This window comes from Grus americana, chromosome 6 (assembly GCF_028858705.1).
Source record: "Grus americana isolate bGruAme1 chromosome 6, bGruAme1.mat, whole genome shotgun sequence".
NCBI lineage: Eukaryota > Metazoa > Chordata > Aves > Gruiformes > Gruidae > Grus > Grus americana.
Window position 1 is genome coordinate 42,297,984 of NC_072857.1, and position 14,756 is coordinate 42,312,739.

General features: G+C 42.0%; 1 protein-coding gene across 12 annotated transcripts in view; it reads right to left on the reverse strand.

Moving 5' to 3' along the window:
* HDAC4 (histone deacetylase 4) overlaps nucleotides 1–14,756 on the reverse strand; it is a 248,173-nt gene that overhangs the window by 218,115 nt on the left and 15,302 nt on the right. For 7 of the 12 annotated variants that reach the window (XM_054829930.1, XM_054829923.1, XM_054829931.1 and 4 more), the window contains exon 2: nucleotides 2,428–2,677. In XM_054829930.1, coding sequence (XP_054685905.1) covers nucleotides 2,428–2,449 — 22 coding nt within the window. In that variant the 5' untranslated portion in view covers nucleotides 2,450–2,677. Of the gene's footprint in view, nucleotides 1–2,427; nucleotides 2,678–5,656; nucleotides 5,969–6,489; nucleotides 6,618–14,756 lie in introns of all 12 variants that reach the window. The other 5 variants (XM_054829924.1, XM_054829928.1, XM_054829921.1 and 2 more) reach the window with 2 other exon arrangements.

The following is a 14,756-nucleotide window of genomic DNA, read 5'->3' on the forward strand; positions in this document are numbered from 1 at the left end:
GATGTCATCTTTGGCAAGGTTTGGAAAATATTTCTACCAATTATTATAAAACTGACTCTAAAAGAGAAACAAGCAGTAAGAATACCACAGCTTAAGGCGGGGGGGAAAAGCCACTGTGATACATTGTAGAATTTCAACCCAACATTGGCAATAGAACCAAACCAAGAACCCAACGCCTAGGAAGAGCACAGGGAGAATTTCTCAACAGCATTTGATGAGAAGTAGGACTTTGTGGCAGTTAATACTATTTGAAAATATTTTCATCCAAAGCCTACCTGCAGAACACCACTCTAAAAAATAGCACCACAAGATCATTTTCTCCACTTTTTCAGTTTTACAAAAGTTTTTCACCATTTAAGTAATCTCCAGTGAACCAGCTGACGATGGGCCTTCAGTTTCTATGACATCCTCCACTTCAATGGTTACTGTCAATAGGAAGTTTAAGCTGTATTTCTAAATTACAAAACTGCAATCGTTTCTTTACACTTGAAAGGGCTAACTATGAGAGTAGACAAAACTTTCCCCTATTTCTACCAAACACTCATACAGTAGTCACAACTTTAATTCTGAGCCATCCCATACCTCAGTCTAAGGTCTGATGTGGCAAGGGCCAAGACTGTTTAGGAAGAGCAGCACAGAAGAAAACACGTATGGCCAAAGCCACCCAGCTGAGCTGCCCCTTCCCTGGGGTTTGATTAGACCAGCTTTCTCAGCAAGAGCCACTCTACACACGGTTGTTATCAAAGGTAGGCTCAAACTGATTTTTAGCATTACAAAAACACTTCCTCCATGAGGAGCTTCTTGTTTTCTTTCATCAGCCCTTCTTATGTGACTCCCTGCTACACCATCAGCACAGAACTGGCGCAAAAGTAGTAGAATCAGTAAAAAGAGGCAAGACAAAACAAAACAAAAAAAAAAGGGTCAGCAGATGAATTAAAGGAAAACAAGACGAATCAGGAGTGGGCTTCCAACACTCCTGCATCAACAGAACAGCCCAACCAAGAAGGAAATCCCCCTGTCCCAAATATTTGGTGAACTGCTCCATAAGAAGTAAAGTAATATCAAGTTAGGTTTGTTGGGTTTTGAATATAGGTATGTATTTAACCTATCCCACTACAATAAGAAAAATCAGGCGGCCATTAGCTCCTCAGGCTCACTCATATTTGAGACAGGAAAGTATTCAAATAACTATCCACTTATTTGAAGAACAGATCTCTTGAAAAACATCACATTGCAAGAAATGTGTCACAGGTGAGTATCTACATGCACTCTACTCATACAAATATATTCAGTTCCCCAACTCCCCACAGTAACAGAAGCAAGTTTCAAAATCTAAGAGGCTGCTACATAATGGAAGCAGAAGCCAAATTTTTTTCTTTTTGATAATACTGATAATTTTAGAGACTTCTAAACTCATTTCAGTTCCTACGCAAGGGTCTGATTTTCAACACTGCTGCTTGTAAACTCCAGCATCCCTATTTACTGCAGCGTTTCTTGCTCCCAGTCTCAGAAACACAAATGTGCTGCCAGAAGTCATTCTGAAGCAAATATAAAATTCTTCCCCCACAAATATGCAGTTCCTTAAAACTCAGGAGCTGTTCGCTGGCTTTTAACACTTGAGTCTTATTTGACTGTTAACCCAAAACCGATTAAACTGAAGTCACAAAAGTAATCTCTCAAAGGCACAGTTAAATAAGCACTTTCACGTGCCTTGTCGTTGTTGGATTACTTGCTTCCCAACAGTCATTTTCTCTACCATGAACTGAAACAGTCAAAGCAGGCATATCAGAGCACAATTAAAATTCCTCTTCCAAAGCACAAGCTCACAAAGCTCTGCCTAACACAAAGTTACCAGAAACTCACTAAATACAAATGGATGAGACAACTTTAAGCCAGAGAGCAGGTAACTGAGCATCTACAGATCCTCTTGACAGAAATGCGCAATTTTGTAGTGATGAATCATGTCTTAAATTACAAGACACATTAGGGATAATCCCCCAGACAACATTGAGATGGATCAATAGCAAACTATTCTTTCCTACTAAAAAGTACTTCAAAAGTCAAAGAGTTTTCTTAAGTATCAATAAAGACACAGCAGCAGAACCATGACCATTCCTTAGAGGTACACTACAGCCCGTTAAGACTTATCAGGATAGATTTAAAAAATTAAACATCTGGTTAACATCTCAGAAAATACCTACAACTTTCAGTGATATTAGATCAGAAACCTAAACCAGCAAGATCTCCTTGTAACTCTGGTACCAGCAACACAATTTTCCACCTTCATGCAAAGTCTTGGTTTTAAACAAAGTAGTAATACAAGGAAAGGGACCGGATTTTCATTTCAACACAATAAAAAGTCTCTTCATGCAACAAACACATGATGTTTTGCTGCCATTACTAGTTTTAAAGTGGTTTTGCCCTTACCTGGATGGCTTTGGGAGCTCATTGCTAGTAATGTCTAGTCCTTTGGAGAAGGGATTCAAGACGGATCAGTTTCCACGCAAGTAACAGCAGCTCTAAAGAGCTCCAATGCTTCACCAATACATAGAAATTGGAAGTGGGGATTAAATCATGGCCACCTTATAAAATCCAGGGCACAGTGACATGCTGAGTTGTATAGGAAGTAATCCAACAGGGTGGCAGAGTATCTTCTAATGGCTTTCAAAATGGGAACCTGCAATTAATGAAAGAGATGTCTACATTAGAGAGTTAAGATTTACAACCATTTAAATTACACTTTATATAGCATATTTATCCACAGGAGAAAAGATTAAACTAGGATACTGGTTTAGGCATTAAGGTTGCAGAGAGAGTAATTTTCAGAGTTATAGATGTAATGTTAATTAATAACCATAAAAATGCAGACTAATATTTAACATCAGGGAAAAAAAACAATTAAAAAAGAACTTTTCAACTACACATTCAAGTCTTTAAAAACCCAAACTTGCATGTTAATTCTGATCCTCCAACAGCACCATATGAAGCCACTTCAGTCCAACAGCTTCCATATTTTAAAAGCCATATGTATGAGTGGTAACTGTACTTCACGCATCTGTTCCCCAAAGAAGTCTAAAGAAAAACTCCTCGGTGCCAAGAAGTGGTCTTGGAGCAGGAAGGAAAAAAACCCACACAATCAATTCCACTCCCACTCTACCCAAGCCTCCAGCAGATTCTTAAGAAGCAACTTCATACTGCCCTAGGGGAAAAAATTCCACCATTCCCAATTATTTTTAAGCTGTACTTTAGAGGGAGGAAGGAGAGAGGAAAAAAAAAAACCCACTGAGTTAGAAACCTAGCATACCCCTGCCTCCCCAAAATATAAATATCAAAGCTGTAGGTACCCTAGCTTATAGAAACCCCCACCTCAGAGGCCCCCACAGATGGTGTCTCTGATGCAACCAGCAATCCTTACACCAGAAGAATCTGCTGCAAGGTGTCCTGAAGTTCAGTTTTGGGGGGTTGGGGTCTTTTTTGGCATTATACCAAGTGGCATCCAGTATTTCTAAATAGCTGTGTTTCACAGGCAAGGTATCTCAGGGAGATTGCTCTGGTTTAACATATGCAGAGAGACCTGCCACTGCTACACGCTACCAGCTAAAGCTACTGAAAGAGATTAAACCAAATTGTGTCCTTTATGCAAAGTATTTCACAACCACAGGTTATTTCCCTCCTTTGTACCAAAAAAAGTCATCAGCATTCAGGCTCCCAACAGATAACCTCTCCTGGATACCAAGGATGACGCGTTCACAGACAGCCGGTACCCGGCGGAGCTCCTCGCTGCCCTAACGAGGCATTTCTGCCCTCGCAGCTTAGTTAGCAAGAACAGTTTATACCCAGCACTCCCTAACCCACTTCAGACATGAAGTCAGCCTGCTGGCAGAAGCCAACTAGTTAACCCATCCTAATGAATCCAGCTGACTCTGCTCAAAGCAGAGCAGGGAGCGCTCACCCCAAACTGCTCCACCAGCAGATCTGAGGGTGTGGTGACCTCCAACAAAGAGACAGCAATATTCCTTGGGTGGGGGAAGATTATGATGGTAACTACTGCTGCCACTTGCACAATGCGCATCTGTCCACAATTTATCTGTGCCATTACATTTCTAGTCCCTTCTATTCTTGGAAGAGCTCTTATCATGCTCAGATATTCATGTTCCTTCCCAGTAAGACGACAAAAACAGGTCTAAGACTTAAATATCACCACCGTCGCATGTGATGGGCCCTGCTTGACAACGGTACTTCCCCGGTTTGCAGAATAATGTCCAAGCAGATGCGGTTCAACAAAGAAGCATTCCTTGCTGTATTTCATTAAAAAAACCTCTGTAATGGGCTGTTTCTCTCTAGCCCAAGTGTCTCAACATTACTGCTCTCCAAGTTCCTCTGCCCATCTTGCATTTTGAGAGACCTGGAACGCTCTTTCATGTTACGCATCAAATTCAAGAGAAAATTACTTAAGTGTCATTTCTAATCCCTACAGGTCTCTGCCATCCCAAACGTTCAAGATCTTCCAGTTCCATTAATTTGTACATCCTGTTGAAGAGAGTCTGGTCAGCTTAGACTGGGCATTAGCAAAATATTAACATCATTTATTCCCAATAAAAACTGCTTATGCTGTAATATTACCTGCTATCTCAACTGTAGACAAGAAGGATTTCAAATGGACTTAACAGATTTCTGTCTAATTTTCACAGCACAAGAACAAAGTACGGAGCATGAACAGTAAAAAGACATATATGCATTTCCCAAACAAACTGGATTGAAACAGTAGCAGGAAATCCATTTAACAGCACCACCACCTATTACCTATTCCCACTTCTTCCCCCAAAGGTCTATCTAAATGCAGTCAGGCATGAGAGACCCTCAAAATATTAAGCTTCTGCATGTTTTAGTAATATTAGTGCCTGGTCAGAATAGAGACAACAAAATAACCATGATCAGATGGACAAGCTAGAGATTTAGCTCACTGAGATTTTTATTTTTTTTTTAAATGTTTCCTGCATTTCTCCTAGAAGACTGAGTAAAGTACCAACAAAGCAGACCTTTCCAGGATACAGACACCAGTCATTTCCCACCTCATCTCACCACCAGACTCTAATTTTCAGTTACCACTCGTGCTGATCTCGATGAAGTCCAATTAGACATTTCCAAAGCGGTCAAGAGTTGTTGTCAGGCCCCCATCTGCAACAATTCTTATGCGAATTTGTCATTTTGCCATTATCTCACAGAACTACTTCTCAAATTAGCAGAAGCAAAATGCTGTCTCTACCCCTGTGCCTAGGATATTTGGAGGTCTATAGGATTTTCCAAGCAAATTCTCTCATTTACAGGAGGAAAAAAAAAAAAAAAAAAAAAAGAAATCAGAGCTTGTTTTACTTCTGCTCCACTTCCTTTCAGGACAAGGGCAATTGCCTCTGGCCTGCACATCTCGGCTGTAAGAACAGCAAGTCCACCCCACGCATCGTCCAGAGGCACGCTGCTCGCCAGCTCTTCAGGCACGGGCAAGGACCGGGTCACAGCCAGGATGAGCTGCTTAGGCAGCCTGCCCACTACTGACCAGACACACGCCGTATGGGATGGGGATGAGTACATGTTTGTTTATAGCAGCACAATCCTCTCATGAGTAACTTCAACTATTTTGGCCAGACAAGTCGCCTACCTTCCTTTTTTGGGGAGAGCGGGATCACGGGCACAGCAGGCTTTGCTGTACGTGTGCTCAGGTCAGACTCGCTGGGCTCCAGTGTGCAGAAAAAGAGATGGGCAACTGCTGCCACAGGAGCGTTTCGCTTAGCCTGCCTGCCGTCTCCAAGCAAGTCCCAGGATTGCCTGCCAGCTAGGTGAATTTTCTTGGCAAACAAGCAGCGGCACACTGACTGTGGCACTTCGGATGGAGTCTTTCCCTAGGCACAGGGCAAAGGGCAGCCGAACAGCATCCGCATGCAAGACGGTGGACGGCACCGCACGTTTCAGACTACAGGGCAGAAAGAACGAGCAGAACCGTAGGCTAAAACAAGCGGGTGTGTAAAACACACACTCTTATTAAATCAGGTGTAGCAAACAGGACAGGTATGATGAAGCTTTCTGCCCCACAGAATTGTTCAGTCTGGTCCCTGCTGGATTTTCAAAAAACCTCTAGAATAGGAGCACAAAGGACAAATTAATGCCTATTTATTTCAGCCTACTTCTACCAGGGTACACCTGAGAGCACACATTCCCTGAACCCATGAGGGCTGGTGCAGCTGCATCCTCATCCCACCCCTGGTTCAGAAGGTAGCCACGGCCCGAGTGTGCTGTCACCTCCTCATCACCAGCTGCTAACGAGCCTCCACATCTGCAGTCACCATACAGCAAGAGACAGACTGAGGGGCAGCAGCCTCAGCAAAAGCCCCTTGTTTCTCAGTTGTGCCTCAACAAACCACCATCCCTTACTACACACCTTCCCTAGAATAAAGGCACTATTGGTCACTAGCTCTTCTCTTACTCATCTCCTACCAGTGAGTACATCACACAACACGCTTGGTCTTCAGCAGTACAGCAGGCAGTCCTTTTGTCTTTTCTGTCAAGGAAGGGATGAGTCTGCTTAAATGCTTTCATGAGGCTTCAATTGCTTCTTCCGCAAGCTGCGAAGAAAACAGTGGCAAATTCATCAACAGGCTGGGTCATCACACGTGGCAACAAACCACCTATAGACAGGAATAATGTGTATAGGGAGAAAGTGTATGGCTCTGAACACAAAACCGCTTAACAGCTCTCTAAAACAAACCGCATTACCAACTCTGAGCAGTGGTACCTCACCTTCCTCCTCTCCAACCGCATCAGCAGGCTTGCCCCCCAAAAATCACGCACATGACGCAGGTCCACACCTCTGTTCTACACTATTCCTTCCGCATAATTTCCCAGACCACTTTTTCCCCACTGGGCATCTAGCCAACCATTAAGAGACAGAATTGCACATGAACTAGGAAACGTAAGTAATCCAACAGTTTTCCAAGTCCATTTCCATATATTTTGCAGCTACTGAAAGCTTTTTTTTTTTTTAATTATAAGTAACAGGAATCTCACAGATCCACCATATGAATGTTTTGACAGTATCAATGTTCCTCTTCTCAGCTCATTCCAGATGTGCCTCTCTACTAGTCACAAGTATAGATGTGCAGTAACCAGTAATTAAAGTTATGATAGAACTTTATTTACTAAGCTCTATTTTTCAGAGCTTAAATTGCTACAGTACTTCAGCCAAGATAAAAATCTTGGCCTAAGGGTGAAGCTTCAAGACTGTTTTAAGCCAAGTCAGTCTGGTTGCTTCAGGATACCCAGCTATCGATGACCTCGCTTCATTTGTGGGCCCTCTCAGACACATACCATCAACACCCCCAGACAGCAACACTACAGCCAGCTGACAAGATCTCTCCAAAAGCTCAGTCAAACAAACCTGACTGCCTGCTGACTCAATGCATCAAAGCATGGTGTAAGTCAGACACCTACTATACCCACCGCTGTGCTCTGAAGTTTATTTCTAGGTCCAGAGGAAGCTGCTCTGCCTTTCAGAGCCCTGAACGTTAAAAGCTTTGCAGAAGACACTGCCTTTTAGTAGGACAAGGAAGCCAGCTGTGTGAAGACCATAGCAGAAGGGATGCTAAGAGAACGCCTTCCGCATCCTGGCACTCCTTTAGCAGCGCTCCAACACCATGGAGTTTGGTCTCCAAAAGCCATGGAAACATCCGTCTTCCAAAAAGCATTATCACCCATCTTCTGCCTGACACTGCAGATTAAATACTGATAACAAGATTATTTTTTCAAAATCTACCAAGGTATTAGATTCTTTGCTGCATTAACAGGCAAACAGCACTAAGTTTAATCCCACATGCTCCACGTAAGATGACAACAGCATCATTTTGATGCTTGCTTAGATTCCTACTCATAACATGCAGCTTGTGAACGGCCCGACGCTACAGCATGCACGTGCTTTACACAGACTCACAGATCTAATGAGGCAGTGCTTCTGTTGGAGCTTATTGATTAAATCTCTCCTTTGACAACAGATTCCGAACTTTACCCAAAGGAAAAAAAAAAAAAAAGCTGCCTTTGCTTTTCAGGGGTCATTTATAAAATACTGCCGATATAGGATCTATATATGAAAGGAGGAGAGACAAGGAAGAGGCATACAGCTGTTTAAAAACAATAATAATTTACTGTCAGCACAGAATTATTTACTTTATCTTTATTTAGAACAGAGGCAGTGTGAAAGTCTCCAGGGCTGATTTGTCTCTCTAGGGACCACGTCTCCAGAGTCACCACTTTGCAAGAGGACAAAAGCAGTGGCGGTAGGACCCACACAACCCTTAATGACACCAATCCAACACTTTACTTCTCAGGCAGAATACAGCTTTACTGAATCTGCCTCAAGAAACCAAGTTTCACAAGCACTGCTCAGTTCCAGAAGTGCTGGTTTTCCTACAGTTTCAACAATAATCAAAACGGACCTCTCCCAGAAAACATATTTGCAAGCCTCAAACATCATCAGATGTCCTCCCAAAGATTTTTAAGGCTCTGAAGACAATGTTTCTGTCTCTAAAAACTTACTGCAGGAGTATCGGGCTGCACTGTAAAAATATACCATCAGCTTAATGCTCAGCTGTGGACAGAAAAGCAACTAGAATACCATGACAGTAATAGAAAATAAAAATAGAACACCAAATTTGCTGCCGTATTAGCCCAGTTTCTCCAAAATCATGAATATTTTGTGCAAATCTGGACACTCCCCCTCCATTTCCAAGTACACAGTGTAAGAGTTTCAAAAGAAGGGCAAGAAAAAAAAAAAAATGATCAGAGGTGTGGTACAAATTCCTCGTACAGGTGAAGCAGATAAGTCTTCAGCCCAGACAGAGATGGCTTAAGTATATTACAGTGATGCAGAATCATGATACAGAGAAGTCATCAATCACACTGTTTTCCATCTACTTCTTTCAGAGCAAGAAGTTTTTCCCATTCTTATTCTGGGAGAGAGGTTGGGTGGACACAGGGAAGGTATCAGAAAAGATACTTCGGACGGCAAGCTGAAGCAGAGAGCATTTCCAGCATCGTGAGTCAAAGGAGCATTTGAAAACAAAAGATTTCCTGAATTCCAAAAGCAAACGGACAAACTTCTTAGAAAAGAGGACAAACACCAAATGCTTCATGGAAACCCATGAGACAAGTCACTGGCTGACAGGAGAGTATGTCAGAGAAGTGTCACCACATGCATGTTCCTGTTGCAAGACACCTCCCAAGGTACATCATCTTGGATGTTGCTGGAGAACGTGGCAACCAAGTACCTTTAAAGACAAAAACCCACCTACAGACCAACGTAAACTCAGCTCTGCTTCGTCCTACACTGATGTGACAGTCCCACCTTGCAAAATATGAAGTTTACTCCTTATAACTTTCTATATTGCACCGAAATCACATACGAAACTTCGTTTCCACACAAGTGGTGAGTACACCTGCACACAAGTTAAAGAAAATACTCGAGTGAACTGGCAAGTGGAAACATCCACGGCACTCGGGTATCCACATATGGAAGAAGAACAGAGAGCAAAATCAGTTTGAGTACCTGAAGCCTTCATTACAGTTAGAACTGCGTAACTAATAATTAAACAGAAAACCCAACCTAACTCAGCTATCAGAAATAGCTTCTCACTGACAGTATACTCAGTACCTACATGTCACAGTTAGTAAGATCCAGACTGACCAGTCTAGCCCTTATTCCTAGGGCACCCCATCTTTGCTAAACTCGCCGTTTCCATACCCTCAGTAGCAAAACCAGAGGCACCTACCTTTACAATCAAAAGCTCAACACGATGATTCAAATCTACTAACCATCTAAGAAATACAGATGCACTACCCAGTACTTCAAGGAATTAAAACACAGTACATTTGTTTAGCAAATGCTGACATTTCAATGCCAGCCATTACAAGTGCTATTCTCACATGACAGCCCAGAGTAGAACAAATATTGTGTTTCCGCCTCTCCCTTAAACTTCCACTTTCAAACGCATGCTGTGAAGATTTATTGCTTATATGCTCACACCAAACATTTTAACTTTGTGACAGGTTTTGTATGGTATAATGTTCAAAAAGATTCAATCTCTAACCGCATTTGTCCTAAGTGTTAAATTACAGTATATGTACATTAAGACTTCAAGAATAACCGATACCTACTCTGTATTTATGCAGTTCCTTCAGGGAAGGCTATAATACATTGCTAGACAGTCCCTAGTAGTTGCTTTTGGAGCAATCCTGCTATTATTTCAGGCAGTGGCTTGTTAAGCAAGCCTCTGCAATATAAGCAGTGCTATAGGTGCACTGAGGTCACCATCAGACGTTAAAAGAAAACAAAATGAACAACAGCCACAAACAACAAGACACTGTTAACTAATTGTGAGCTACTTTATTAACATAGTAGTAATCCACAGCTATTCAAGGGTAGCAAATCTATATAGAAATAACCACGCATAACAGAAACTCTCAAATAAAAATAAAGAAGAAAAATTGTTTTGTACAGTTTCATACCCCTTTGCTGCTTATTGCAAAGAAAACACTCCACTATTAACGTCCAGGGCACGCAGATTCCTTAAGTAAGGCTGCCTTTACCAGGCCCTTTTCAGTTGTGCTTCAAAGTCAGCTGCTCAAGTTGATCTCTGGTGGCAGCCCTTGCACCTTAGTTGTGTAAATCCAAATGCTGAGACACTCGCCCAAACCAAAAGCACAGGGGACACTGATATTACAGTAGAAGCCAAGACCTTTCCACCCATTTCAATGTTAAATTAGCACATACATGCCATTAGAGCTTGCTGCTAGCAGAAGCCTGCAAGTTTTCCTCATTGAGCTTTAAACCAAGGGCCACTTGGAAGAAAACGCTTTTTGCACATTCTGCACAAAATCCTTCATGGTAGCATCTAAGACACTTTTGCAAATCACCACCTTGATCAACAGTTACAGCTGCTTTGAAAGCTGAAGGTACCTCCGTGTCCTAAAAAGAAAAATCTTACATCTTCTGGTGGACACCAGGAAGCCCACGAAATTTTTGTGGCCCTTCCCTTTCATTACTAGGAGTACACAAAAGTATTAACATTATTTCTACTTCCACAGATTTCATTCCCATAGCAATACCATTCAGTAGCTGAAGAGGGGATCTGCTGTTATCTCCTCTATTTTTAGCCCTCGACAAGTATTGCTGATGAAGCAGCACTGCAGGTATCTCACATATATATACACAAGCAAAAAAAACCCCAAGGCTTTAGGAACAACCGAGTGGATGATGAGTGGACCTAAATCCTCCGATGCATAATCCAAGACTCTGAACAAAAGATCATCTTTAGGAACCCGAGCAAATCTGGAAATACCACCTCCTGCTCACTCTGTGGGAGCTCCAATTTAAAGTGGTCAACAGCTTGGAAAAATTTTTTAGAGCCAAGCAGGAACACAGCTCGTAGAAGAGCTGCAGATTCTCAGAAATGCAACTGACTGTGTGTAAAACCTGGGAATATGTAGATTTGCAAGATTACAGAGCCCTCCTTGATTAGCAAGACTCTGGCAGAGGGTCTGAAAGAGCAGGATGCTTCTGAGCTCGATCCAGTTTCTCAGCAAGAGCAGCAAGAACAAGCAGTCTCACAGATGGATCCGCGTGGGAGGGAGAAAGGATAAAAGTCTGCCTCGGGAGCCTGTTCCAGCTGCTACTGAAGCCTTGGAGGAGTCGGTACAAATTGGGCAGAGTTACCTATAAAAATCTACCGTCTTGGCTTTTTCTGAAGCCCTCTTCTTTCCCCAGCCCATGTTTTTCCTCCATCCTAGTATTTCTGCATCTGAAAGAGTACAAATCAGATAGCTCAAAGTAGCACTTGACAGAAGGCAAATGAACACTGTGAGTTTATGGGCAATGTCCGTCTCTTTTTCATTCCTTCCTTGTAGATTACCCTACAATAATTCTGAAGCACAAGAATCAAAAATGGTATATTCTTTTCAATCATAATCTCCCTAACAACATTTTCAGTGCTGGGAAGAGTTTGTGTGACCAGCAGGCAGCAAGCTCATCTCACTGACTGAAACATTCCCATGCAAACTCCAGGACAGCTGAAGCTTCCCATCCATGCCCACGATCTAAACACAACACTTCAATAACATATTAAGATCCCCCTTAATTTGTGCAAATTAAAGTTTCTGCAACTTGTAATGTATGCCAACACTTTAAAACTTACCATTGCATCACTAAAGTCCCATTAAAGCGTTTGAGCAGCGCTGAAATCTCTCTACGTTGCTGACACCCGTCTCCAGTGTGCTCACCGAAGATAGTCAGCAAACCCTCTCCCTCGGCTGCTGCTAGCATAGCGGACTCCAGGGGGAAAAAATTGGATCATGATAGAAAGTTCACAGATTCAGCCACCATTTTTCTGTAGACTTGCTCAATAACGCAGCTTTCAAACTGAGTCTTATTTTCTTCACCTGCTTCTGCACGCACACACACACAATATCTTCCTTTCTCTTTCAAAACAGCTTGATATAGCCAAAAAAAAGATACCAACACCTTTACATAATTAGTTTTGGAAAACAACTGAAAACCTTCAGCTTGCCAGCCCCATTTTCACTCTAGTTCAGCCTTCTCAACTGTTAAAAATGAACAACCCACAATTCTTTACCTGGGGTTGTTTTTCAAATCCTCACATATAGGTAGGGAAAGGCAGAGGAAAAAAAAACATCTACCTTTTCTATTCATGTACTTCAGCTGTTACAGCCCACATCTGAACTTCTTGTTCCTTCTGACAAAGAATCAAAATTACTGGTCACTAGCTGTGCCTAACCCATCTGGTCTACCAGCATAAAATAGCTGAGTACATGTGTCATCAATCACTGTTAATTACTTCATTAACTTGGAAAAAGAATATTGACTTTTTTTTAAAGAACAAACATTGTTTAAGGTTAGTCTAGTTCTTTTTTTTTTTTAATTGAATGCTATCTGATTACCAAGAGAAAATAATTTAGTCTGAACACTAACACAACCCTGTCACATAACTCGTGCAGTTCTTTTGTCTAGTAAAATATTTCCCCGAGTTTCTTGTGGAACTGACTACATCACAATGCTACTTCTAACCAACATTAAGGTTAACCAGGAACTTAATTATGCATGTTCTCAAATACTCCATGCTCACTGCACGATGTTAACCGTGCTACCGTTCCCACCTACTACCACCATGCTTTTTAAGTTCTGACCTTTGTCATGCTCTTGGAAAGAAACATGCCTCAAGGTCTCAACAAACAAATTGCGTTATTTTCAAGTGGACGTTTAGCCCTCTGCGGTTGGCTGCAAAATAGTGACACAGAAAGAGAGATATTAAGACGGTTTGTGCATTTTAATCTGCAACACGGATACCCAAATCTTTTTGGCACAGGGGAAAAAGAGAAAAACCCACCCAACAAGTGTTACCATGCTAACAGCACAGACTAAAATCAGTTAGTACTCACAGAGCACGATGCAGACTTCCCCCTGGACTCTCCCACTGCTTCAGAGGCTGGATGGCTCAGCCCTGAAGATCTCAGCCCTACTCCAGCACCCCCATCTCCAGCACATAAACTCACCTCCCTTCCAGCACCCACCCATGCCTGCTCACCGAGCCTCAGCCAGCACCACTCTCTGGGAAGAAACACTTAGCTCTGTTCTTTATTACATTTTTTCATGCCCCAGTTAAGTGGTTTAAACACTCATTGTCAACCTTCAAAAAGCTATTTTGTTTGAGAACAATCCGATGCCATTTTCTAAGTCTAGAATGCCACACACCCCCTACAAAAAACATGTACTAATGCAGCCTTATTACGCCATCGGCGGGAACCGACTGCCAGCTCCCCGCATTCACGCACACATCCCCTTTCGCTCCTAAACGCAGTCTCCCAGGAGCCTGCCCCACAGAAACAGGGCACTGCTTGCCAAAATGATGCTGCAGGCAAGCGTGCAGACCTCATGTGAGCACCCTTGACTCTATTGCCCAGCTCAGACAACAGCACGCTCTCACCCACAAAAGCTAACATCGTGGCATCCAAAGTTTACATTTTCGTATGTTTTATTTCTTCTTTCTTACAGTAATGCTAATACTGTTACCAAAACACCATGCTGCTCACAGCAATGCAGTAATTCAGAGCCCAGTCCTAATGGGCTTGTGGTGTCACTCTTCCATGTCATCTTTTAACGTGCCTTTCTTTTCCTACAGCCGATAAAACTGTTTTACTGTATAACTGTAGTGCATGATGTATTTGCATATCTTCTTACTCAAAGAATCTTAACCAGGGCATCACCTAAACCCAAATTTTACATATGAGCATAAAGGATACTGCACTGAACAGGAAAAAAAAAAAAAAAAAAAACACAAACAAACAAAAAAACTTTAAAGGCAAAGTACAATACAACTTTCTTTTTCTTTATTTGTTGGGAAAACCTCTTCTCCTCTCATCACCAGCATATGAAAAGTAATGCTGACATACACCTGTAAAAGCATGATAGAGGTGGCAGTCAAACACTGAAATTCAGATAACTGATGGGAGTACTAAAAGCTAAGTCAACAGTTATTTTTGCTATCTAAAGAACTTTAAATGGTAGCTAGAATTTTTTTCTTTAAATAATACGTGACATAATACTGAGCAGTGATTTTTTTTTCCTTTCGGAAAAATCCAGAGAAGCACCTATGCTGAAACACGCTGCTGTCAGGCTGAGGTTTATCAGGCAGGGAACAAGT